This window comes from Heliangelus exortis, chromosome 3 (assembly GCF_036169615.1).
Source record: "Heliangelus exortis chromosome 3, bHelExo1.hap1, whole genome shotgun sequence".
In the NCBI taxonomy this organism is placed as follows: domain Eukaryota; kingdom Metazoa; phylum Chordata; class Aves; order Apodiformes; family Trochilidae; genus Heliangelus; species Heliangelus exortis.
The window spans coordinates 33,016,817-33,042,718 of record NC_092424.1 but is presented as its reverse complement, the minus strand read 5'-3'; the positions used below and the strand labels follow the sequence as shown (position 1 = coordinate 33,042,718).

The 25,902-nt window shown below is 55.7% G+C and overlaps 3 protein-coding genes across 6 annotated transcripts; 1 reads left to right on the top strand and 2 right to left on the bottom strand.

The window, feature by feature from the left end:
- The first annotated feature begins 1,372 nt into the window (after positions 1 to 1,372).
- PEX6 (peroxisomal biogenesis factor 6) lies at positions 1,373 to 15,952 on the top strand. Of its 2 annotated transcripts, none has more exons than XM_071739943.1 (17): positions 1,373 to 2,053; positions 2,380 to 2,540; positions 3,202 to 3,285; positions 4,682 to 4,784; positions 4,974 to 5,110; positions 5,195 to 5,306; positions 6,727 to 6,935; positions 7,647 to 7,839; positions 8,268 to 8,344; positions 8,441 to 8,573; positions 10,757 to 10,962; positions 11,058 to 11,119; positions 11,562 to 11,670; positions 12,862 to 12,978; positions 13,564 to 13,641; positions 14,848 to 14,987; positions 15,302 to 15,952. In XM_071739943.1, exons 1-17 carry the CDS (start codon positions 1,406 to 1,408, stop codon positions 15,433 to 15,435), a joined length of 2,703 nt encoding a protein of 900 aa, XP_071596044.1. In that variant the 5' UTR covers positions 1,373 to 1,405; the 3' UTR covers positions 15,436 to 15,952. The 2 variants fall into 2 exon arrangements, with proteins under 2 accessions (XP_071596044.1, XP_071596043.1); XM_071739942.1 differs by having other exon boundaries at positions 1,373 to 2,284.
- A 1,345-nt stretch (positions 15,953 to 17,297) lies between these two features.
- Positions 17,298 to 19,617, bottom strand: GNMT (glycine N-methyltransferase). Its single transcript, XM_071739949.1, has 6 exons — positions 19,331 to 19,617; positions 19,060 to 19,187; positions 18,576 to 18,689; positions 17,986 to 18,128; positions 17,700 to 17,821; positions 17,298 to 17,606 (listed from the first exon to the last, which is right to left on the bottom strand). Exons 1-6 carry the CDS (start codon positions 19,534 to 19,536, stop codon positions 17,435 to 17,437), a joined length of 885 nt encoding a protein of 294 aa, XP_071596050.1. The 5' UTR covers positions 19,537 to 19,617; the 3' UTR covers positions 17,298 to 17,434.
- Positions 19,618 to 19,805: 188 nt separating this feature from the next.
- Positions 19,806 to 25,764, bottom strand: CNPY3 (canopy FGF signaling regulator 3). Of its 3 annotated transcripts, XM_071739945.1 has the most exons (8): positions 25,608 to 25,764; positions 25,161 to 25,472; positions 24,939 to 24,980; positions 21,564 to 21,687; positions 21,278 to 21,374; positions 20,728 to 20,850; positions 20,442 to 20,559; positions 19,806 to 20,316 (listed from the first exon to the last, which is right to left on the bottom strand). In XM_071739945.1, the coding sequence occupies exons 1-8, from the start codon at positions 25,657 to 25,659 to the stop codon at positions 20,105 to 20,107; spliced, it is 1,080 nt and encodes a 359-aa protein (XP_071596046.1). In that variant the 5' UTR covers positions 25,660 to 25,764; the 3' UTR covers positions 19,806 to 20,104. The 3 variants fall into 3 exon arrangements, with proteins under 3 accessions (XP_071596046.1, XP_071596048.1, XP_071596047.1); XM_071739947.1 differs by lacking the exon at positions 25,161 to 25,472 and having other exon boundaries at positions 25,608 to 25,745; XM_071739946.1 differs by lacking the exons at positions 24,939 to 24,980; positions 25,161 to 25,472; positions 25,608 to 25,764 and adding an exon at positions 23,674 to 23,877.
- Positions 25,765 to 25,902: the final 138 nt, after the last annotated feature.

Genomic DNA, 25,902 nt, shown 5'->3' with positions numbered 1-25,902 from the left:
AGGGACATGCCTCTTGATGCAGGTCGGACAGGAGGAATCAGTAACATCAAAACCACTGTTCAGCAGCCAGTGCTGCCTCAGCCTCACTTCTGCTCTGCTGGTCTGCCACCCACATTAGCACAGCTACATCTTTCACAGTGCCATATGAACAGCACTGGCTGGGGACTTGAGTGATGTGCTACACCAAGGAGAAGGAGAGAGGAAAAGGAAAAAGATGATATTAGAATATTTTGGAATGTCTCATCTTTTACAGGATTGGAGGCTGTCAGGCATGCACATTTGGGAGTCGCAAGGAGGTGGTGGGGATGTCCTGGTGATGGCCCCAGAACAGGTCAGAACAGAGAAAGGCTGCAGGGCTCCATTCATGGAAGCATCTTCATGGTGCCATTTCTTGTGCAGCTGATCTAATAGGCATTTTGTCTATTAGAAGCCGAAGCTCCCGAGGCACTGGCCGTATTTTGAGACTGGGAGGTTTGGTAGCGACTGTAAACGTTTTGTAAGTGCTCCCTCATGTGGAGCTGAGCGATGGGACACACCGAGCAGCACAGACCGGGAAACGCTGGCTGGAGCCTGAGACGTAACCAGGAGCCTCACTCCTTCCCTTCAGTTCAACAGAGCGCTGATCACAAGGGGGTTGACATGTAGGGGTGTCAGGATGCAGAATTAAATTACTTTATGGGGGTTGTTTTTTCAGTACTTGCTTCTTGGATCACCCACAGGCACCGGGTGTGAGCAGCCCTTTCCCCAGAGCAAGCCAGGCTGTCAGAAGGCACAGGCATTGATCATAGGCTCTAACTTCCTCCACACTGCTCCTTTCCAAAGAGTTCAGCACTAACACTGATACAAGCACATTCTTATGAACCAAGTGTCCCTCTTCAGCCCAGTTCCACGCTGGTTGCGTGCCATTTCCCCACCTTCTGCTGATGCAAGGCTCAGAGAGAGCAGGGAAGCAAAGGCCTCACCTGCCATTCTGGCCCCGTCCCCCCTCTTTATTATCTTCCACAGGCTGCTGGAGCCCGAGAAGAGTGTGGGTGCTGCCACTATGCCGCTCTGTGTCCATGCCGCCAGCCCTTGGCGACGGCTGGGCCGGGGCGTGAGGCCTCACAGAGGCCCGGCCCCGAGGTGAGACGGCCTCAGCCGCAGGCCAGGTGAGCAGGTACCGCCTGGAGGTGCGATTGCCGCCCTGGCCGCTCTAAGCCGGGGCGAACCGAGGCGCTGCTGAGGTAACGGAGCCGCTCGGTGCCCTCCCCACCGTCCTCGGCCCCACGCTGCCCCTCTTCGCGACTGCTCCACGGCCTAGGCGGAGCGTCAGGAGGCCCGTCCTGCTGTTCCACGCCTGCGCGCCGCGCCCCTACGGTGAAGGGGCCGGACCGCTGCGCCCCTCCCCGCTCAGCGGCCGGGCTCCATGGCGGTGGCGGTGCTGCGGCCGCTGGATGCCCCGCCGGCGGAGCTGGCGCCGGCCACCGCGCTTCTGCTGGCGCCGCCCCCGCTGTGCGCGGCGCTTCGCGGCCGGGGCGGCGGGCTGGTGCTGGCGGTGCGGCCGGCAGGGCGCGTTGGGGCGCAGGCCGTGCTGCTAAGCGCCGTGGCGCTGGAGGCGGGCGGACGGCGGGGCGCGGAGCTGTGGTTGCGCGGGGCCCTGCTGCGGCGGCTGGGGCTGGCGGCCGGCCGGCGGGTGGCTGTGTGGCCGGTGCGCCGGCCACCGGCGCTGGCCTGGGTGCTGTTGGGGGCCGTGGGGCGGGCGGGGCGGCCGGCGGGCGGCGCGGTGCTGGTGCGGCGGGGCGAGGCGCTGCCGGGGCCCGGCCCGGGCCCGGGCCCGCTGGTGCTGGAGGCGCGGCCGGCGCTCCAGGGGTTGCTGGGCAACGCCACGCGCACCGCCCTTGCCCCACCGCCGCCGCGCGATCCCGCGGCCCCCGGCGCCCCCTGCCGGCGCCCCGCAGCGCCGCCCCTCGTCTCCCGCTTCGCCGCCGCCGGGCCCGGGGGGAGAGAGGCGGCGGAACCGCGGCTGCGGGCGGCCCCCGCCGGTGGGGCTGGCGGTGGCGGGGCAGAGGTGTGGGTCAGCCGGCGCGGGCTGCTGGCTCTGGGGCTCTTCCAGGGGGAGTGGGTGCGGGTGGGCGCCGAGGGGTCGGCCCGCGAGCATCTGGCGGCGCTGCTGGCCCGGCCGCCCCCGTGGGAGTACCCGCGGGCCGCCCGCCGCAGCCCGGGCGATGGTGCCGCCCTGATGTCCCCTGCCCTGGCCTTCAACTTGGGCTGCGACCTTGCTGCCGCCACACAGCTCCGCCTGCGGGTGAGCCGGGGCCGGGCACCCCCGGGGGACGCGGAGGCCCCTGGGCCCGGAGTGGCGGCCGCGGGGCTTCACGGTTCCCTCTTTCCGTTTTGCAGCGCTACGAGAGATCCGGCGCCTCGGATGGGACGGGCAGCCGTTCCCTGCTCTCCGTGCCCCCCTTCGCCAAGGAGCTGCATCTAGAGACCGTCTGCTCACCGGCCTACAGCAACCGGGGAGGCTATGGGGACGTCCTCTACAAGCACTTCGAAACACCCCGGTGAGCTTGTGCTGCGTGCAGGGGAGGAGACGCCTTTCTGTTCGTGGGCTGTACTCATGAGATGCGCCCTTGCTTGTGGCACCCATATCTGATAAATGCTGATCATGTGCGTAATGGACACCTTAGTGCAGATGCCAAGTAGTTTCAGAACATCTGCTTGCATACTTCACTTGCACACACACCTCCTGGCCTCCAGAAGCCATCTTCAAGTTTCTTTCCTTTTGATCTACCTTCCAACTCAGGTTTCTCGAGTGCTGCCTGCAAACCTCCATGCTGGAGCATGTCTGGAACCCCAGATTTCACCTTTAATGAAGTTGAGTAATTGGGAAATGGGATGTCCTGCCCTGGAGCCTCTTGGGCTGTTGAGGCTTTCTGTTGGAATTATACTCAACTGTTCCAGGGATAAGGAGGCTGCTTTGCCTGGAAGAGATGCTCTTTAATGGCATTAATCTTGTGTACTATTCCCAGAAGGTTCCTGTTAGTCTGGATACACAAACTCATGTTCAGTGCATGCTGAATCTTTTAAGAAGCTATTTATAGTTTTATTTACAGGAAAGGAATTTGTATGAATAACTACATTCTTCTCTGTAAAAGCATTGGTGGTGTGAGACTAGAAGGATTTACTCTCTTTCACTGGTGAAATGGCCTGGTTTTTTTGTAGGCTTGTCCAGGAGGGAGACATCCTATGTGTTCCAACATATGGATATGCCGAGTTTTTAGAACTAAATGCAGACAAATTCCTGAGGTAGGTGGCAACAAATTGCGGCTCTATTACATGGGTACCACAAGAGAAAAGATTTTTCTCCTTTCCACTATAGATTCTCCTGAAGCAAGACAGTTTATTCCATTCTGATCTGTCTCTGGAGTTTAGAATTTATCTGCCTCTTATTTTAGGGGGAAGTGGGAAATATTTTTGTTGCAAAATATTAGGGCTGCAGCTAAGAGGCACTCAAATAGGGAGGAAAGAGAGGAAAAAAACAGACAGAAACTGGAGAAAAAGACTGAAGAGGAGGCAATGATGACCTGAAGGGAGGAAAGAAAGGAAAAAAACAGACAGAAACTGGAGAAAAAGACTGAAGAGGAGGCAATGATGACCTGAGCATAGCCAGTGCCACATGAAGAAAGCAAAGTGAGAGTTTGGCTTGTCAACATATGACAAAACAATAGAAGCCCCTATAGTTAGAATAACTCTCTATTTGGCCACTAGTTCTGCCTTACTTGGTTTTGCTTATATGGCTTCAAACCAGTTTTGTGCTAAATGAAAGTCACCTTTGCCTCAGAGTAGGGTGCATGCAATGAGATTTGGCTCCTGCCAAATGGCTTTATGAACCGATGTTAATGTTTCAGCTATGTCACTGGGGGAACTGCTACAGGTAACTGAGACATGCAGTGCAAAGAATTGCCTTGAATTGTTCATGCAGGATGTACCAGTGACATTTAACACTGCTCAGCTCCACTATGTATTTTAGAATTTAATCATTTTATAGCACTACTACAATAAGTATTATCTAGACTGTTGCTTAGAGGGAAGCAAGACCAAAGGAGGCACAAGTCTTCCATTTAATGGCCTATATTAGCCTTGTGGAAGCCAGAGAAAACAGCAGAGTTCATGGGACCTAAAGAGCTTAGAACTGTGTTGGTGTGCACATGGTACAATAGGGTGGAGGTGGTCCTGAAGAAAACCTCTGCAGATCCCTTAATCTGTCCCAGTGGACTATCAATGTAGGAAGAAGTGCTTTTCCTGTGAGGTGTCCAGGGCTTGCTTTGCAAGTCTCTCATGGTATTTGGGTGAGTCCTAGTCTGCAGCCTAGAGGACTTTGCACTGTAAGGATTTATATGCTGCAGGTAAATCTCCAAGGAGTAGTAGTGAAGGAAGCAATGGCAGAAGACAGAATGTCTTAAGCTCTTAGATGAAATTAGGTTAATACAGCTGTACTTGTGGACTGAAGCCACCAGCAGAAGCTGTAAATATTGACAGTCCTGTTGGTTGCTGGCCAGACAGCACAGCAGGGTCTGTGTGAGTCCTGGGAGGGGGCAGAACTACCTCTGCTTACCTGTGCCTTTCAGCTGTCTTCATGTCAACAACTGTTTTGTTCCTGCCTTCAAGGTCTTGCCTCAGCTGATTGTTTTTTTTCCCTTAGATGGCCAGAGCTTTACTTCAAAGTGAAGAAGATTGTAGGTATGGTGGAAGGCGAGCAGTCTGAGGGTTTTCTGGTGGACACCCAGAACACCTCTCTCTATCTGGTAAGATGTTAGTGGAGAGCAGGGAGGGTGTACAGGAGATCTGAGGCTGAGTTTCCACAGTGGATGATGAAGGTGCTTGTGGAGGCTAGCATCTTCTGCCATTGAAAAATGCCATTGCAAGAAAGGCTTTGTCACTTGGTACTTTTCTTAGGTAGCGTTTCACAGAGTGATATTTTTCCTTCCTCACAGGTGGGTTCAACAAACAGTGCTGTCCCATCTGCCCCAGCCTATAACAACCACGAATTCTGGAGCAGTTTGTCTCCTGCTGGACTTTCAGATACTGTGAAGCAGCTCTGTGATATTCTTCGGCCTCACCTGAATAATCAGTGAGTTAGAATTCTTTCTGGCAAGTCACAGGAGAGCTGGGACCCTGTTCCCTGGTCACTGGGAGAACTGCCTCTGTGTTACAGGACAAGTGTGCTGAGTGGGGCTGGCAGCGTTCTCCTCTCAGGGCCAAGTGGCAGTGGGAAATTGATGGTTGTCAGAGCTGTGTGTAGCTGCCTCAACCTCCACCTCTTCAAGGTAATTCCTTCTGTGGTTAGTTGGTTGGTGGATTTAGAGCAAATACAAAGAATTAGAGAAATGTTCTTTAAGCTAGCTATATCAACACCCCTGCTGCAACTGTGACACAAACCTACCCTTTAGAAAGAAAGAATCAGCCAAGATAAAGACGTGTCCCACCTGCTGTAGAGGTGGATGTGGCACACCATGCCACAACATGAGGCCACTGCACAGAACATGTTTGGGTTGGCTTGAGGAAGACAAAATGGACAAACAGCAAGGGAAAGGGCAGTCACTGGAAACAAGAAGCATCCTTGAAGGAGCACAAGCCTCTAGCAGGTTAGAGTGAAGGATAGAGTTCGCACACTCTGGAATTACTTCCCTATTTGAGAAGAATCCATTTACTATTTGCACTAGCAAGTCCTATTCTGTAAACCTTTAGAAAGTTTTAAGTGTTACCATCTTGAAGCCAGAGGTACTTGCTATCCATCTGATTATCCTGTCCCAGCTTTTACACACTTCCCTCCTCTCCTCACTTACTGCAATGCTTGCATTACCATTCCACCTGCTTTGCCCTTCTTCTGACTGTTCTGCCTGCTCTCCTGCCAGGACAAGGTAATTCTTCCACACAAAGAGATCAGCCATTTTTCATCCTTTTTCTCTGCCCTTCTGTACTTGCATACCAATACTGCTTCCACTTGGATTTGCCTGCCACAACCCTAACTCCTGTTTGTGGTTTTGTTTTGGTTTTTTTCTGAAGTACATGGAGCACAGGAGCTCTGTGTCGTGGTCCTTACCTTTTATGTCAGCTCTTGAGGCTGTGGCATTCTCCCTGCTACAATTAACACTTTCCAAGGATGAGGCCCAGGGAATTGCAGGGATGGTTTGGCTCTGCCTGTGTGATCTTGCAGCACCCAAAGGCAGTACTGCCTGTTTCCAGCAGCATTCAAACTGCTGTGCAAGGCTCAGTCACTTCTCCTGTTTTGATGACTTCATCAGGTGTTTGCTTTGCAAACAGTGTCTGGGTTTTCCTCCCCGTGCTCCCCCCCTTTATCTTCTACCTTCCTCTTGCACTTTGAGCCTGTGTGACACTTGGTTCAACATTCTCCTGATCCTCCCTCTCTGCTCTTTGCACTGTTCCTCCAAGATAACTTTGTTTTCCCTGTTTTGGCCTCTTCCACAGCTCCCCTATCCCTTGTAGCTTAGGTTGCTGAGCTGTGACATCCACTGTATTGATTTCTCTGGTCCCTTGGCCTCACCTCTTCCAGACAATACATTTCCTGCAGAGAAGCAGGAACATGTCTATTCCCTGAATGCATCTATCCACTTAGCTCTCGTTTCAGCTGTGAACTGTCCCTAAAAAGCTTTGTGGCAGTGGATGTTGCCCCCCAGCTGTCCATATTGCCTCTGTGAACTGTGTGTTGTGTGGTTTGTCTTGCAGGTTGATTGTGTTAGTTTGTGCAGTGATACCAGTGGAGCCACGGAGGAGAAAGTGCAGATGGCCTTCTCCCAGGCCCAGCAGTATCATCCATGTGTGCTCCTGCTGAAAGACATTGAGGTGCTTGGCAGAGACCGGGACAGGCTAGGAGAGGATCCCAGGGTCATCGCTACTCTGAGACAGCTGCTCCTGAGCAGAGACCCAGCACTGAGGTATGAACCTTCCGTGTCTTCTGCGGGCATCTGTGGTGGTGGTTTTCTTCTGTCATTCCTAGATCAGCAGTTACTGTTATGTCAAGGTGGCTGATTGCTGACATGCCCTGTTTTATTTTTAATCCAGTGGAGTCTCTCCCATACTTTGTTTATTTCAGATGGCCCTTGTTCTTCCAGCTTAGTGGCAGAGTGGAACCAGAAAGCTTTGTTTTCTGAAGCTGGTTTCTGAGTTGTTCAGATGAGCAAACCTGGAGTGTTGGCTGTGAGGCATGCCAAGGGTCACAGGGACCCCCAAAGAGAGCAGGGCCCCAGGAGAATCTTGAGGCTGAGGAGAGGTACCAGGGTGCAGGGAGGAGGACATCAAGTGGAGAAATAAGATGTCACTTGAAGGATCTCAGAGCTCACAAAGCAGATCAAGGGCAAGCTGGAGGAGAGTGGCTGCAAGACCAGACACCTGGGCCAGTATGTGTATGTTTCTCAGAGGAAAGGCTAGCCACTGGGGAGTGACTTGGCTTGGGTGATAAGAGGGAAGCTTCCAGCATTCAGCCTTAGGTTGGATGGGGTCTGAGCAAAGTGATGGAGATGAAGGTGTCCCTGCTAATTGCAGGAGGCTTGGGCTATATGACATTTAAAGGTCCCTTCCAACCCAAACTGTTCTCTGATTCTGTGATAGAGCTGCACTGTCATGCACTGTCCCCCTTTTCTCAACAGCCACCCTGTCCTGGTAATTGGCACAACCTGCAAGCCCAAGGATGTTCCTACAGATATACAGACTGCTTTTCTTCACGAGGTGAAAATTGAAGCCCCTTCAGAAGAGGAGAGGAGGTTGATGCTGAGTATGCTGACTGCCAGTCTGCCTCTGGGTAAAGAAGTGAGCCTATCCAAGCTGGCCCGCAGGACTGCAGTGAGTGTGTGAAACCACAGCAGTATGTGGGGATGTGAGGGCCAGGAGTGCTGGGCCAATCTCCCCTACCTGGCTGTGGAGAAAGGGGGTGATACCAGTTTTAGAGACCTCAGTCAGCTTCTTCAGTGGTTAACCCTGGTCTTCAGATGTAATTTTTAACTGCAGATTTCTAGTGCTCAAGGACTGTACACCTTTTGCAGGGGTATTGGCTAATGCCCAGCTCTTGTAGAAGAGAGAGCCAATGTTAAAAAAAACAAAACCAAAACAAAACAAAAAAACCAACAAAACACAACCCAGAACCAGAGCCTGTAACAAGGGAACAGAAGCCCCAAGAACAGCTCTGCAGGAAATTTTTCCCCCTACACCTTTTATGGCCTAGCTGGAGCTCTGGTCAGGGACTAAACTGATGTTTGTTTCTGCATTTACAGGGTTTTGTGCTTGGAGATTTCTGTGCCTTGTTGTCCCACAGCAGCCGAGCTGCTTGTACCCGTATCCAGGCCCTGAGGTAGCAGAGGAAGTGGGGAGGGCCAGGGCTGCAGCCAGCCTGATAATGCCAGGAGCAGGACAGAGCCTGAGTCTTTCCCTTCTGTTTCCTCACCAGTTTTCCAGGCGGACTCAACGAGGAAGCAGAGAGAGATTTTTGCACTGCTGGGTTCCCAGTGCTTGAGGAGGATTTTAGTGCTGCACTGGAACAGCTGCACAACACCCATTCAAAGGCAGTGGGAGCCCCAAAGGTAGGATGCTGGGGTGGAGGGGGAGAGGAATTTGGTTCTCTAAAGCTGCATGGCTCAGGATACCTCTCACACGTGTCCTTCTGTGTTCTTCCACATACTCCCCCAGCCTTGGATGGGAAACAGTCCCACTGCGGGCTTTCCCCCACAACTGCTTCTCACCCTCTTGGCTTTGAACTTGGTCAGGGAAGCCTTTGCAACTCTAACTGGACATGGTTTGATTGTTTCCTGTCATTGGGATGCAGTCTGCACAGCTCAGCCTTTTGAGAGGCAAAGGCAACCACAAGCTGGCTGCCTCTCTGAGGTCTCCCCAGCCACCTGGCGTATGGGAACAGAGAGGATGGGGCATAAACTGATGAGGGAGTTCCCTCGTGTGAGAAGCCTTATCCTTGATCCCTGGGCTTGAACACTGCTGGAGGTGGCATGGGCTTTTCTGATGGCTGGGCAGTTTAGAGAGCTGAAGATTCTTCAGGGACAGGGACATAGGTTGTCAGAGAAAACCAGCAGAATCAGCTTGTGTTCTGCCTCTGGCAGTGTTAGGAACATGTGAAGTGAATGGAGCCTCTTCTCGAGTGCAAATGACAGCTCAGTACAGGACAGGAAGTGATGGCCTTGGAGCAGTTGTTCTGGCATCTTTGCCAGCCACCAACTCGCGGTCCTGCCCTAGTAGGGGTGACATCTTGCTGGTGTCATCATCCAGGAACTACTCCAGGACTTAACTCATTCATAAATTTACTAGAGAATGAAATGAGCTCTTCTTTGAGGCGTGTTTGCCAAGTTTGGTGTAAGATAAATAATAACCATATAGCGTGCTCAACAGCAAGCTGTGTGAATGGGAGCTTTCAGTTCCTTGCTTGCTTTTTCTGGTTAGTCACACATTTGGTTGCAGTTAAAGCTTGAGCCTCCCAGAGACAATTAATTCCAAACCTCCAGTTGCTAGCAGTGTCTGTAGCATATCCTAAACTTACAATGTTCTCCCCTGAAAACAGCCTTGCTGCAGTTTTGCAGCTCCCATGCTGGTGTCTGTAGAGCTTTTTCTAGCAAGGCAATGCAGTGGATAGAGCACCTTTTCCATTCATCAGCTCTGAAGGCGGAAGGCCTGTGACCTTTTGCTTTAAAAGATTTTTGTTCTGGAAATCTTTATCTTGTCTGACCTGATTTTCCTGGTGGACTTGCTGGACAGCTGGAGAAGTAGCATGAGATAACATCATCTCAAGTATCGAAGGAAGGAGAGCCAAATTGGCTGGGGGGGGGGAAAGAATTCTACTCTGGCCTACTTTTAAACTCCCCGTTTGTGCTGGCACCTGTTCCCTACCCAGCCAGCAGCTGGGGGGAAGCATTCTGGGGCTTTGCTTTCACTGTGCATTCCCAAGAGAGCTGCTCTGCCTCTCAGGAAGATCTGTCATGCAGCCCATTGCATTCTTGCAACTCCTAAAGCTGTGAGAAGAGCAGCAGCAGCCTCTGAGATTGTTTTGCGTGACATAAAATGACAAAAGTGGCATGGGTCCCCCCTCTCAAGTTTGCTCTTTCTTTGCAATGATCCCTTGCATGTTTGGACTTGACTCCATCCCTGTCTGGTTATTGTAAGCATCCATGGACTTTGTTCTTGGATCCCCCCTTCCAAAAGCAGCTGCTTTTCTGTACGGTGTCTTCCAGGATGTCACATCCTCCTTCACATGACAGAGGTTCCTAGTAGCCCAGGTTTTGTTGCTCTAGCGTGAAGCCTTTGCACCATCTCGCAACCTTGGACAAGGTGCCTTTGAACATGAGTAGCTCATAATTTCTTTCTTTTTTGTTTTTTTCTTTCTTATTTTTACTGACCCTTGTGTCCCAAGAGCTGCATGTGTCTGCTGCATGTGCTGCAGACAACCCTGGCGGACACTTTCCTCGTGGTATTTTTCTGAGAGGTGTTAAGAGGTGCAGTGGAGGCAAGGCAGCATGCTGCCTTCACAGCTTGCCTGGGGACAAGTGCAGTGTGTTTTCCCCATTGCAGAGGCTCAGGAGAGGGGAAATGTGGATGCAGGGGGATCCTGCAGCAGGGTGCAGTGTGGGGCTGATTTGCTGCATAGCCAGACACAACTGCCTCACAAGGGGCTGATGACTAGTACACTGCTGGAGCAAGAGCTGCCCAGGCCTTTTCAGGGCTCAGGAAGAAATGCTGACAGGAGCTCTTCCTCTCTTGGCAGATCCCCTCTGTGTCCTGGCAGGATATTGGTGGACTTCAGGAAGTGAAAAAGGAGATCCTGGACACTATCCAATTGCCCCTGGAGCACCCAGAGCTGCTGTCATTGGGTCTGTGCCGCGCTGGTCTGCTGTTGTATGGACCTCCAGGGACAGGGAAGACCTTGCTGGCAAAAGCTGTGGCAACCACATGTGCCATGACGTTCCTTAGGTGAAGGTGGGGGGGTTGTCACACAGTGGAACTGACTTTCACCTGCCACTGGATGGGCATGCTCTAACTGACCCCCTTTTCTCCCTGCTCCACAGTGTGAAAGGGCCAGAGCTCATCAACATGTATGTTGGACAGAGTGAGGAGAACGTGCGTAATGGTGAGCAGATGCATCCTGCTCCTGCAAGGAAGATGGGGATTTTCTGTGGTGCTGGAGGGGAAGAGGTAGTGCTTAAACTCCTCTTCCCAACTCCCAGCCACAGCTGCAAGCAAGGGCATGAATTCAGCTGTCCCTTACAGCCACCCTGTTCCCTGCATTGCTGCAGATTCCTCTCCTGCCTTCTCTGCTCATGCCATTTGTGTGTCTGGTGTTCCTTATGGGATAGCAGCTCCCCAGAGACAGAGCTGAGCCTTGGGGCCCATTATGCTGGGTGCTGCAGGAGCCTGCTCCCACTGAGCCCCTGAGGCAGAGCAGTTGGTGGTGGTGAGGCAGCGGGCAGCTGTTTTCCATCCATAGCTCTTCCCTTCTGGTGATGTAACAGGCCCTGTTGCTGCTGATTGCTCCTCTAGCTCTTCCTCACCTTTGTGCTCTCTTCTCACAGTGTTTGCCAGAGCCAGGGCAGCTGCTCCCTGCATTATCTTCTTTGATGAACTGGATTCCCTGGCTCCCAGTCGTGGGTGGAGTGGAGATTCAGGGGGTGTCATGGACAGGTGAGTGAACACCATGCATCCTTGGGAGAGCAACCTATCTGCCTCAACTGGGGGGACGCACAGGATTGCCCTGCAAGGCAGAGTCCATCACATCTCTTTCTCTACTTTGTCCCTCCCTGTTCTTTTCAGCTTTTCTGTGTGGCTTGTCTCCTCTCTCTGGACATCAGTACTACTGTTTGCATTGCTGCAGATAACCTGATTGCCCAAGACTGTTTTGCAAACATTTGGTTAAGACAGAGTCTCCTCCAGCTGCTCCCTTTGGCCTTTCCAAGGCCATCCTTCACACCCCTGCCATGCTCTCCTCCTATTAGCTGCTCTTTCCCTGTGGTGGGAAATCTTTCAGCTGCCTGTGGTAGAAGCAAAGTATATACAGCTTGGAGATACCCAGATGTAGGTTTATTTCCTCCAGGCCTCTTCTGCTGAACTGACAGGTCCCCATTTAGACATCCTCTCCATCTCTGAGGGGTTTTGCAGAGTTTTCCAGTGACACCATGTGCCTCTGATACCCTTCTTCACACATGAAATCTTTGGAAGGGGTTGAGTATGGTGTCCACTGGTTGCCTCAGTTGATGTCGGAACCTGATGGAGATGCACCCGTTGCAGTACATCTGTGCAGCACTGAAGTACTTCACAGCCAGACCAGCTTAAGCCCCGTGGTTTGCAGAACTATATCTACAGATGTGACATTCACTGCTCTGAGGGCTGGTTGGCAGCATCATTGGTCTGTCTGGGTGTCCCTGGCATGGACTGACAGGGCAGTCTTGCAGCAGAGCCTGCTGGGCAGTATCCCATAGTGGGAAGAGTTAGCACATCCTAACCAGCACATCCAGGTGGGGAACCTGAGCCATAGCCATGCATCGCTGCCCATAATTGGTCAGTGTCGACAGTGTCTGAGAGGAAGTATAAGCACATACAGACATCCTGGAAGGGTTCAGAGACAAGCACAGGTCTGAAGGACTGTCTTGGTATCAGGGGTTTGCATTCTCCTTGCAGTGAGCCCTCAGGCTCATTGGCTGTGCTCAGAGGAGACTGGAGAGCTGTGTCAGTGCTTTTCGGGGAAGAGAAACATGAGCTGAAGACTAAGATGTGGACCTGCCAGTGGCTTCATTTATTCATCTTTCATTTGGTGGCTGAGGGTGACAGTGAGTGACTTGCCAAGGCCCAGTGAGTGTCCTGTCTTGCTTCCTGCAGAGTTGTCTCACAGCTCCTGGCTGAGCTTGATGGTCTTCATTCTACTGGAGAGGTGTTTGTCATTGGAGCTACAAACAGGCCTGACCTCCTGGACCCAGCTCTGCTCCGGCCAGGCAGGTATGTTGCATCCTACCCTGCCTTGGCTCCAGAGTAGTTCCCAAGTCTCCTCAGGCAGTGAGGAGATGGACTGTGTCCCTAACACATTCACTCCACAGAGACTGTTCCTAAACCCTCCCAACTCTTGCTTGTGGGGAAGATGGGAAGCCAAGAGGAGGCCAGTGCCTATTGCTGTAGCAGCAGTACTAGGTCCCACTGCTTGTTATCCCCCACCACTCTGGTTATTGCCCCAACAGCACTGTAGGACAATAAGGGACAAACTGTGGCAACAAACTGGCAGGAGGGACTAGTCCTCCAAGACCTGTTCTACAGAGCTGCCTGCAGCTTGCCCATTCTAGGGCAGGAGTTTGTAACTGCTCTTGTTGGACCTCACGTAGTTCCTGTTATCCCATTTCTCTAGCCTATCCCAGTCCCTCTAAAGAGCAGCCCTGCCCTCCAGTACTTCTGCCCCAAGTTTGGTACCGTCCATGAACTTGGCAGCAAAAGGAGTTGCTCCAGGGCCACCCTTTCTGGTGCTCCAGGGATGAGTACCAGTGACAGACTTGTCTTGGCATGCTTCTGACTGTCTCTTCTCTCTGCTGACAGGTTTGACAAGCTGGTCTACGTGGGCATAAACGAAGACCGGGAGTCACAGCTGCAGGTGCTAAATGCCATCACCAGGAAGTGAGTGACCCTCTGCTCTTGCAGCAGCCTTCCACCACCCTCCAGTAGGTCATAGCTTTCCTGGAGTTGATGGGTAATGTCCTCCAGCTGGGCTTTGTGTCTAAGCCCTGGAGAGCCCTTGACTCACTGACCCACAGCCAGCAGGTAGGGGAAGAGGATGGGGAAGCTTCCAGAAGCAGAACTGGGGCTGCTTTTTCTACAAGATGGGAGCAGCTTAGCTGGAGTCCTGGTGGAGGGGCTTAAGGAATTCTCCAGTCACCATGCCTACATAATTCTTAAGGAGCTCGGCCAGATCTTAATAGTGTGATGAGGCTGCAGCACGCCAACATGGCAGGAAGCTCTCATTTGCTTCCTGCAAGAGTTTCCCTAGCAGGCTGCCTACTGTTTTCAGGTCCAAGGGTGAAAGCAGCTTTTTTTTTGTCTCACTGCCTCTCCTCATGCAATGCTGAGGGCAGTTTAGGCTTGTTCTCTGTGTGTATTTCCAAACACTCGTTGTGTGGCATCACCAAGCAGGGGGGGTTAGCTGCTTCCCCAGCTGCTCTGAGCTCCTGAGAGCATCTCTGGAGAGAGAAAAGCAAGCCTGCAGTTCAGGTGCAGAGATACCACCCATGACAGCTGGGTGAGCAGCTGTGAATCTGCCTCTGCAGGGACTTTCTGTCATGGATAGCTTTGATAAATGTTGCCTTTGACAATAAGGCAACAGGAGAGGTGAGAGCATGGGCTGGGCTGCAAGCATCTTTTCACACCATGTGGCTTGGTAGTCATAGTCATGCCCTCCAGCACCATGTTGCTACTTGTGCAGAAGGAGTTACCCTGTCTTCAGCATGGCTCTGATGGGGTAGTTTGGTGTTACAGTGGTTTGTGCTGCCTGTAATTAAACGTGTTCTTCTGCAGCCCTGGCTGTAGGCTGTTCCCAGGCATGTGGAACAATTTAATTTCTCTGAGGGGGAACTCACAGTTGCCTTTGAACCTCTTTAGCAGGGGAGAGGATGCAGGGGTATTTCAAAGAGAAGTGACTGCGTTGGAATAAACAAACCAATACATTTGGTTTGGAGCAGGTAGGAAGCAGGAAGACAACCCAGAAATGGCTAAACAAGGGGCCCGTGATTCCTCCAGCCCAGTCACGCTGGCTGCTGCATCTCTTCTGTTGTTTTTTTTTTTTTCTTCTTCTGTGGCTTTTACACCTACAGTTTTTGCTCTTGGCAGGTTTAAACTAGATCCTTCTGTGAATCTCACCACCATCTTAGACAAATGCCCATCTCAGATGACAGGAGCAGACATCTATGCCCTGTGCTCAGATGCCATGATGTGTGCTGTCAAACGCAAGGTGGAATGGATTGAGGAAGGTAGGAATCCAGTCTCTGCCTGTCTCATGTGTTGAGGCACAGGGGGAGAGAAGAAAGTTATAGCTATGGGTAACTGGGCTTGGTAAGAAGACCCTCAGTGGCTTTGGGGCCATGTCTCAATGCTAGCTCTGGGTTATTGGCAGGCAGGCAGTTTTTGTGGGTGTGATCAACCTTCACCTCCAGTGCTTGGCTTCAGTGGAGAGGAGAGACTCACAGGTTTTCTTTCCAGTCTCTGGTGACTCGAGAGGGGGGTGTTGGATCTTGCCGGTTGCCCCTGCACTTGGCTGTCAGCCTTTTCCTGTTCTCCCATACAGGGCTGGATACTGAAAACTCTGCACTGATCCTGACCATGGACGACTTCCTGCAGGCTGCTGCAAAGTTGCAGTCATCAGTCTCTGAGCAGGAGCTGCTCAGGTACAGACTCATCCAACAGAAATTTGCTGCTTGATAATGTTAAGCAGAGCTTGGGACTGGAGGGGTGATGGGGACAGTGCATTAAGGAGTGCTAGAGAACAGGCACACACTTGCTCTTCCCTGATGTCTCCTAAGTCCCCGTATTTTGAGCTTGGATGAAAAAGTGGATGTGCAGTTTCTTGAGCCAAAGCCTGGTGGAAGTGCTGCTCTGCTCCTCCAAGCTAGTGGTGGGTTCTGTAACTGTCCCTTGTGTTTTGGGGAGCATTCTGTGACTGCTGGGAGCATCCCGGGTTGATGTCCCAAGGATGAGGAAGCCAAGTCTCATCGCTGTAGGCAATGCAAGGAGTGTCTTCATGAGTGACAGAGCACTGGTGGCAAAGCAAGGACCAAACTGCACCCAATTTGGCAGCAAGAAGAGGGCAATTGCTTTCTTGGGTGCTAGACCCTCAGTGAGGGGTGCTGGACAGAGAGCAGCAGGACACAGGGCACTGATGCTTCAGTTGGCCAGGGCTTGACATGGTCTCTCTGAATAAATAGAGGCATTTAATGAATTGGTATTCATTACCTGGTCTCAAGTCTTTCCTTGCTGGTGGTGTCTGTGGCTCCAGAAGATCCCTGTGAGCCCTGGGGTGTGCTGGGTGTTGCAGAGAAAGGGGTGTGAACAGGACTTGGGCCACCTTCACCACAGCAGATGAAGAGGTTTGAGGGCGTGGGGTTTACTTATCTAGGTGCTGAGCTTTTCTCTGCAGAGGGAGCAAAACATTTCTGGAGGCATTGGGTGATGAGACAAGAGGCAATGAGTGTGAGTGACAGCAAGACTAAGTCAAACTGGACACTAGGAAAGACTTGTCACAGGGAAGAGAGAGGGCTTCAGCCTTGGAAATACTCAGCCCTTGGCCAGGGCAGCCCAGAGCTGCCCTGTCTGTGCTAACTTGTGCCGAGCTCGAGATGGCCCAGACTCCCTGAAGTCCTGCCTTGCCTCCTTCTGCAACCTTGCAGCAGCTGCCAGCACAGTCCCATGTGCCTTGCTTCCTGCCCTTTGCCAAGGATGTGAAATAAATCTGCACTTAAGCCACGTGTGACAGCCAGCTGGCCGGCAGCTGCCTCTGCCGAAGCCACCAGCTCCCCACAGCTGCTGGTGCAGCTCCTGGGCAGCCCCATGTTAAGCCAGAGGCCTGTGCCTTGACACAGCTCAAGGCTCTGCTGCTGCCAGCCACTGCTGCCTGCACCCAGACCGGTGGCAGTCGTGCCCTTGAGCTGAGGGTGGCTGTTGAGGACCAGCTCCCCACCAACCCTCCTCCCTGAAGGGCTGCTTGTCCCGCAGCTGCAGGTGTTCGTGCACCCAGCTGCAGATGCTGCCTGCCTCCAGCCCTGTTCCTCTGACTACGGCACCCAAACGTGTTCAGGCAGAGCTGGCCCTGACCAAAACGTGCTGCAGGTTCTGGCCACTGCCTCAAGGGAGATGCAACCACAGCAAAAGTGCTTGGCAGGGTGTGCAGAGTCTCCACGCCCTAGGAGGATGAGCTGGGGGGGCTGAAGGGGACACCCCCAGATGGGGCTGAGGGGTGTCAAGAAAAGGGATAAGCACTTCAGTGGGTGGCAAGGAGGTGAAAGGGAGAAAAACAGTTGCAGTGCATCTCTGCATGCAGTGCTGCAGTGGGGCTGGCAAGGATGTGCAACCAGCCGGGACCCAACCCACCCTTGCCTCCGCTTCAAGGGGAACCTCAGACTCCACAGTACAGGCATGACTGCGAGCTTAGCAGTGAAGCTATGCCTGCACCTGCCCTGTGCTACACCCCCAGGCTGGGCACTTCTTTCCCTGAGAGTCCTGAGGTTGCTGAAGCCATTCCCCTCACCCCCCTACCCTGCCCATACACAGACACACAGACCACGGGCTCCAGTAGCTCTCATGAGTGCTCTTAATTAAGGAGAGGGGCTTCCAAGCAGCTCTCAGCAATGTCCCCAGCACCACGCTTGTTCCCCATAGCCGCACACAGCTCTCAGCCACCACAGCTGGGTGTGCATGGGCTCCCTCAGGCCATCTTCTTCACAACGTGGATGAAGTAGCAGGGGACATGGGCCTGTCCCGGTGTGTAGGGCTGAAAGTCACCCAGGACACTGTGCTGGCACTTCCCCTGGAAGGCACCTTTCAGCAAGGCTGTGAATGCCTCCAGCCGGTGCGGGTAGTATGAGAGCCGAAACTTGCTGCAAGGAGGCAATGGTGGTGAGGCAGGGGGTCACTGGGGCATGGTGTCAGCCCCCCTCCAGGCTGAGAGCCACCCCTCTGAGACCTCTCACCTCAGCTCTGGGGCTGCCCCTGCCTCAGTGGGGGGGACCTGCACCGTGTAGTCCAGTGTCACCATGTGTGCCTTGTTGTTTACCAGGAGCACTGAGGTGGTGATGTCCTTGGTCAAGTCACTCTAGGAACCACAGGAGGATGCCCGTGTCCTGTGGGGACTTGTTGGCTCCCCAGCATGGGCACAGACCGGCTCCCTGCCCTGTCTGTCCCCCCCCACTCTCAGGCCAGGGGGTTGGCACTGGGGCAGGGGGGAGTGGGATGGGGCAGGGTCAGCCAGCGACCCACCTTGTAGTAGATGTTCTTGCCTGGTGGTGCGCAGCCTGTGGCCAGGATGTGATCGTAGTTGCGGTGGTCAATGACCAGGACACCCCCGGGCCGCACCATGCTGGCAATGTTCCTCAGGGCCAACTTGTGATCACTCTGGTCCCCTGGGAAGGTAACCGTGACATCCCTAGGCACAGCCCCATCTTCTCCATATGCACACAAACAGCTTGCCCCTACCAGCACTCCCTCCCAGCCTCAGCTTTGAAAACCCACAGCTCCACCCATGGTATAAGCTCAGGCACGTTCTCAGCCTCACTGAGACAGAGCATGCTATGTGGTGAACCCATCACCTCACTTGTGGCATAGGTATGGGTGTGTCACCAGCCTTACCAGAGATGCACACAGCTCCACCCCTATGGAACCCAAAGGCCCACCACTCAGCCTGTGAATAGGGCATGTTCTCAGCCTCCCTGGAGGTACTCCATGACACAGCAACTCGACCATGCATAATCTACTGCCTCACTTAGAGCATGAGTTTAGGGCATATACTCAGCCTGCTTGGAGATGCTGTGCACATGTACCCTCTCCCTCTGCCACCACCACCACCTCACCTTTGAAGTCAGGCAGGTGTGCAAAGGAGTTGCCCAGGCATATGACTGCATCAAACCCATCCCCTGGCTTCTCCAGGTCCTTCTCCAGTGAGAGCCAGTTGGCCTCCTCAATGACTGCAGGAAAGAGAAGCATATGAGGGCAGAGACACCCCACCTGCCCAGCAGCCTCCCCTGCATGCAAGACCCCACCCCAGGATCACCCAGCCCTTCCTTGGCTCCTGCAGGTGCCGGATCTGTCCTGGGGCCAGCAGGGAGGCAAAGGGCACAGCCTGGGCTTGCTGAGCAGCTGATACTGGCAGGTCCCTGCAGCAAGGCCAGTAAGCACCCATGCCAGGGGCCTGAGCACCGTGAGGTGCTGGGAACAGCAGGCCAGGGGCCCGGCACCCGGCAGGAGGATGGGGGGAGCCACAGGGGCAGCTCAGAGAAGAGGCCCCTACGTCGGGGTGAAGTATTGGTGTCTTCACGCCCTTCCCAGCCCCCGCACCCCATCGGTCGAAGGGCTCCTCCTTGCGCCGCTCCCAGCGCTCCTTCAGCGCGTACTTGAGCATCTTGTCGCTGGCGTCGACGCTGGTCACCTGGAAGCCCTCCTCGAGCAGCATGATGGAGTCCACCCTGGGGACATGGCTGTCAGTGGGGCCGGGGGCAGCGGAGGGGTCCCCGGGGGCGCGCTAGGGACGGCCCAGGCAGCGGAGCCCTGCGGAGCCCCGGGGGGGTGAGCTGGGAATCACGGGAGGCGGTCGGGCACGGGGCCTCACCCGGTGCCGCAGGCCACGTCGAGGACGGAGCGGCAGCGGTGCTGGCGGAGCAGCGCTAGGAGCCAGCTGCGGTACTCGGCTGTGCGGCTCCGCGTGTCCCCGATGTACAGCTGCCATACGCGGGCTGCCTGCCCATCCGCGTACTGGTCCGGCAGCCCTTCCGCCGCCACCCCCAGCGACCGAGTCCGGTACACGCTGTCCACCATCCCGCCGACACCGGCACGGCCCCGCTCCCGCTCCGGCTCCACTGCGCCGCGCCTCTGCCCCCGCCCCGCCCCCGCGGCGCCACCAATCCCCGCCACCCCCGGCCGCGCCTCCCCGCCAATCGCCGCTCACACCGCCCCTTGCTGGCGGAAGGGGGCGGTGCCGTGCAGCGCCCGCCCCGCCCCGAAGGCCCCGAATCCACCTCCCGGAGGGGGCCGGGCCGAGCTGCGCCTGCCCGGGAGCGCGGGGGAAGTAGGGGCGCCAGCGGGTATGGGCAAAACGTGTTTATTTACAGTCCCGGCAGGGTGCGGACAGGGGGAGGAGCCCGCCCGGGGCAGCACCCGCGGCCTTTAGGAGCTGGAGCCCCAGCGGCGAAGCAGCAGGCCTGGGGCGGCGGCTCCGTGCCGCCCCTCTGCTCGTGAGATCGCGCCCAGGCTGGCGAGTCTGGGCCGGGCATTCCGGCTTCCCGGGGTCGCTCACGCCACAACGCAAGTCTCTTTTCCTTTGGTACCCGCAGGGTGGGGTAAGACCCCCCACGAGCGGGCGGCCCGGGGGGCTGGAGCTCTGGCCCTACAGCTCATCGGCCGGGCTGTGGGTAAGCGGAGCCTCCTCCTGGACCCCTCTCTCCTCCAGGGCTTCTCCTGTGACTGGGAGGCTGGCAACTCCCTCACGCTCATCCTTTCGGCCCTTCTTCTTCTTCTTCGTGCTCTTCTTCTTCCTCTCCTTCTCCCCCGCGCTTGCCAAGTCACCCTTCTTGCCAGTCCACTTCTCTGCCAGGCAGCCTGGGGAGGAGAGGAAGAGAGGGGGCTTTGAGGGAGAAACAGGGCTTACCGTGCCCCGAGGCAGGGGAAACTCCTCACCCTCCCCCGCATGCACAACGCTGACCCGCACAACAGCCAGGACTTACTAGTGTCCTTCCCTTTTAACACATGGTTGGCGCAGAGAAACTGGGAGAGATCCTCTGTCTGGTGGTGCCTGTACCAGTCCTCGATCACATCTTCATACTCCTCCACCAGCACATCACACTGGCACAGAGAGGACCCAAGATGTAGTCACACACTGCCAGGGCAGGGGCAGGACCAGGGCAGCAGGTCCTGCCCCACACCCCAGTTCCCAGCCACACACCTCTTCCCCACTCCTCCAGCTCACAAGGCCACAGCACCCACCAAACCCAATCTCACCAGACCAGGTACCTGCTTTTTGAGGTCAGCCACCTCAGCAGAGGTCTCATTCCACAGCTCATAGGGAATGTCCATCACCACCTTGACACCTTTGTGCACCAGGTTGTGCAGGGTCTCAAACGTCTCCGACATGCCCTGGGGGAGGGAGCAATGCTGCCCAGTGAAGTGGTGCTCCTCCCACTCTCCCCTCCCAGTGCCAACTGCACAACACTGCATCCGTGCAAGCCAGCCAAAATCAGTGTCCCCGGGGTGTCACTCCCTGCCAGGATGGAGTTCAAGTGACAGCAAGTCCCCCTCTGCAAGCCCTCTCTCCCAGAGAAAACAGAAACAACAGAAAGACATGTTCCAGGCAAGAAAATCCCTGGCTCCCCCCTGTGCGGCTAAGGGTAGGGGCCTGCCCACCCTCTCAAGGACAGCACCCCACACCTGACCTGGGGGGCAGTGCAGCCTTGCATGCTGGGGGCAGGGAACACAGGAAGATGAGAACAATGAAACCTTTCAGGACCCTAGCAGGGCAGGGATGGGTGATGCTTGGGAGCAAAGGGCTCAAGGAAACCCTCACCTTTGCAAATCTGTTGCTGCCACTCCTCTCCTTGTGCAAGTTGTAGTCCAACAGCCGCTTGCAGATGTTTTCTGTCACCTCAATTAACCGGATGTCTCTGCATGGAGAGGAGGGAGGGCTTAGAATTGTCCCCTAAGAACAGCCAGGGCACAGAGCAAACCTCAGCACAGACAGTATGATGGAGGAGCACTCTGCTGCCCCCAGACTTCCCCGAGCAAAAATAGCACCCCCAGATGCCCTGTATGGCCCACTCCACCCCACCAGCCTTGGGGTAGCTCTCACTTACGACTGTGTGTACTTCACAGCAGAGCCCTTCCCATCCAGGAAGCCATACTTGGTGTCAATCACCTCCTTGGTCTTGCCAGTCTCCTCAAAAGCAGATTTCAGCTCCACTGCCACATACTTGCACACTGTGGGGAGGAAAGCACAAGTGGATTAAGGGGTTTCACTGCTCTGATGCGCAGTGACACAACAACCCGGGATAGGGCAGCAGCAAAAAGAAGTGCGAGGAGCTGAGCACACTGGAGCCACCATGAGCAGAAAACAGACACCTCGGTGATTCAAGTAACTGGTAATAGCTCAACAGATTCCACTGGAGATGCCTTGGAGAAGGAACACCCCAACTAATGCTTTGGTACAGGTGCATCCACACAGCCAGCTATGGCACAGCTGGGAAAGCAGGCCGTGCCAGTTCTGCCTGCAGGCTTCCCCACAGCTCCACTTTCCAGCCACCAAACCCTCTGCCTCCACGTTACAAGCCACTCCCTCTCCCCCGGATGAGGATGGGGTCCTTTCACAATGCAAGCCCCAGTGCAGGTCACAGCTCCTCCTCACAACACCAGCACACCCCACCCCGTAACAGTCCCTCCAACACCCTGGAGACACTGGGGCTGATTGCAGCCAAGTGAGTGGGCTGCAGGGCTCAGCAGGCCAGAGGGCTACGGACTGTGTCACCACACCAGGGGCTGTGTCACCACACGAGAGGCTGTCAGCTCCAGCAACACCACACAGGGCACTGCCTGCAGCAGACACCACAGCATCAACAGCTCTACAACACAACACGTTTGACTTTTTTATATATATAAAACTTAAAAAAAAAACCCAAAACACCCACTTTATTTTTTCTGAAAGAGTCCAGCAGAGTTACAGAAACAGAGAGGAAGAGAAGTGTCTCTGCGGTTTACAAGCAGAAATGTGGAGGGATGGAAGCCAGGCATGGTGTGACCCTTCTGCCCCTGAACTCAGGGTCCTGGGAGGCTGGAGAAAGATTTGTACTATGCTCCAGGTTCCTGACTGTCAGAAGCCACCTTTTCAAACCTTGCTTTAGAAGGGTCAAACCCCATCAGGAACAGTCTCTACAGCAACGAGCCACCGCATCTTCTCCCAGTCAACAATGTGAGTGGAGAGACGTGGTGCAGGCATGAAGAGAACATGGTGGCTTCTCTGGGGCTGCCATGCACATGCCCAGAAGCCATATGCACACCTCCTGCATTTCCCTTTCTGTGCTGGCAGAAAGGGCTGGAGGTGACTGCATCCATTCCTCGGGTGGGACAAGTGCTCTTTCTTGCAGCCGCTCTGGTCTCTGGCCTTGATGAGATCCCTCTCCACACCACACCTGCTGCAAAGTCCCCATACATGCCATGAGCACTCACTGCTGGGTCCAGTTATCCAGGTGCTGCCCGCAGCTATCCTTGCATGCTGACACAGGTTCCAAGCCTGGGCAGGAAAAGGAGCAGCACTTGGTCAGTGCTTCCTGTGATGCTTCTCTGATGTTATGTACATGCCACAGCACAGCTTAGACATCAGTGTTTCCAGAGCTGTTTCTCTGACAGAGAAATCTTTGCAAAGAGCTCTGGAGTTTCACTTCTTTTTTTCTTTGCTGTCAAGCTCCACCTCTCCCTGCACAGCAAAGACAGGAAACCACAGCAGACAGCAAAGGTCCCTCACGAATCTGCCCTGGATGGTCTGTGAAGCCTTTGATTGCTTGGAAACCAAGGGGCTGCTCTGGGAGAAATAACTGCTGAGGTAGAACTGTGAGCAGCAGAGACGAACAGCTCCAGCTACAAACCACGCAGCGATTAGTGCTTACTGGAAACAGCAGTGACTACAAGAGCATCCCTAAACCCTTCGTCGAGGGAAGAACAGGACAGAGTCGCCAGCAGGGTCCCTCCGCGGGATGCTCGGCTGCGAAGGCACTGACAGGTGGCACGAAAACCGCTCCCGAGGCCACTCATCCCTCTCCTCCGCCCACGGGCAGAGGGGCTGCGGCAACCAGCAACCAGCAACCCCCCGGGCCAAGCAGCCAGCGCCCGGCAGCCGATCACCGCAGCGCCAGTCTGCGAGCCGGACAAAGGTGCTCCGGTGCGGTCCTTGCGGTCCACCCCAACCCCGCTTACCCTCGCACTTGCTGGGCAGCCGCACCCAGTCCGAATCGTCACCTCTCGCCAGTGCCACCCCCAGCAGTAGCAGCAGCCCCGCCGCCGCCACCGCCATGGCTCCGCGTCAGGGGCCGCGTATCCGGGAGCGCCCAGCTCGCCCCCACCGGTTTCCGTGGCAACCGTGGGACGGCAGCCAATCACAGTCCCCCACGTCACCCGCCCTGCCAATCCCCGCCTTCCCGCCCGCCGCCCGCCAATCCGAGCGACCCAGGGTCTCCCTCTGCTGCCACATGATCACCTCCGGGTCGTCCTGCTGAGCCCCCACGTGGGTGGTGGCGAGTGCACGTGTCCGGAGTTGGAGGGGAGGCTGGGGGTGTGCGCCCCAAACCGGCCCCGCCCCGCCCCGCCCCTCTCTCCCTCCCACAGAGCCCTCCGGGGCCTTCCCTGTCCCTGGAATTGTGGTGCCCTGCCCTTACACCCCGTGATTCAGGCCCCCCTTCACACTTCTGGTAATTTGGGGTTCTTCCCTACCCCGTGTCAGTCGGGGTCTCCTCCCCCCCCTCCGGTAACTCGTGCTCCTTTCCTCCTCCCCAGGTAATTCCAGGTCGCTGCCACCCACACTAAAGTGGCAGCCCCTCTCTTCCCTACCCCCACAGGATTGCCCCCCCACAACATTGCTGGGACTCTCCCTCTCTCCCACCCACATTTGGGGCCCCCCTTTCTACCCTCCGGAATATTTTGGATGTCTTCCATGCCAGCAGACCAAACTTGTAGGACTTACCCCTTGTGGGTATGTACGGAGCCTTCATGGGGTCCTCACCTCCGAGCTAGAAGGAAGGAGGTGAGGAGGGCATCGCAGAGAGCGACCTTCAGCAGCACCACCCGGAGGCCCACCAACAAGGCTGCCAAGGCATGGGCTGGAGGCACTGCTGTGGGGGGAACAGAGTCACACCTGCCATGGGCATCCCATTGACCTCCTGTCCTCTGTGGGGCTGCAGTAGGGCTAGATCAAGGGGAATTACCCATGGTTTCAGAACAGGTACACCGGGGCCAGTCGTGAACTGCTGCCACCCTTACCCATCCCTGAGACACCTCATGTCACCCTTGCACTGTCCCCAAGGGCAAGCTGGTTCTGGCTCACCTTCACCCCACTTCCCCAACCCTGCAACTTTGTGGGGACCCATCCAAACCCCCGTACCAGCCCATGCAGCTCTCTGCCAGGAGCCCAGCAACGTTTCCTCCCCGGCATCTGACATTCAAGCTAGATGGGGCCAGAGACTCACCGTCTATGCCACTGGAGCACTGCGCTGCCATCTCCTCCTTGCCTGTGGGATGAGGGTGCAGCTGGGGAGGCGGTAGGGGCCCAGGACCAGGTGTGCGGCAGGACCAGCCACAAACCCCTTCCTGCACCCAGTTTGGGGGTGCAACCATTGCCCGTGGGGCCTCGCACCTGCTCCCCACAGGGCTTGGCAACGTTAGAAGGATGGGCAGTGATGGGGCCGTACCGGTGATGCGGAGGCGGCTCGAGCTGTGGGCTGGAGAGGTCCTGTTGGGTCCCACGTGGCAAGCGAGATCCCCCTCGGCCGGGGGATGGTCAGGGAGGAGGGAGACGGTGCAGACGCTGCCACCGTCCTCCTGGGAAGACCCGTATGCAAAGGACTGCAAAGCGCTGCCATTCTGGCTGGAGATCCAGACAGCATTGCCGGAGCTGGGTGCCAGGTCGCTCACCACACAGACCACCAGCTGTCGGCGCTGCCCGGCCACCACCATGCTCAGCGGCGGGGCCAGGGTGGGCAGCGGTTCGGCAGCCCTGCCAGCTGACATGGGAGGAGGGTCAGGCGGTCCGTGTCCCCTGCAACACCCTCACCACGGCTGTCTCACTTCGCTCAGCCTTGGCACCCAGGCTGGACGGCAGCCGGCCCCCCCGCCCCGGCACTCCCATCTCTACTCACATCTCAGGAGCGGGAGCAGAGCGGCTGCGAGCAGCACGCAGAGCACTTCCATGGCAGCCGCCGGGATACCGAGGGCTCAACCCCGCGTCGCGTTACCCATCTGGGACCCCGAGGGCGGGCCTGCCAGCCTCCCCCTCCAGGAGCAGTGGTTCCGCCCCCTCCACAGTGGTACCGCCCTACCCCCCGCACCGGTGGTACGGCCCGTCGCACGCCGCCGCGCCATGGAGCAGGCCCAGAACAGGGACCCGAACCCAACCGAACCTCCGCCGCCTGCCCCCTCCTTCGCCGAGGTACT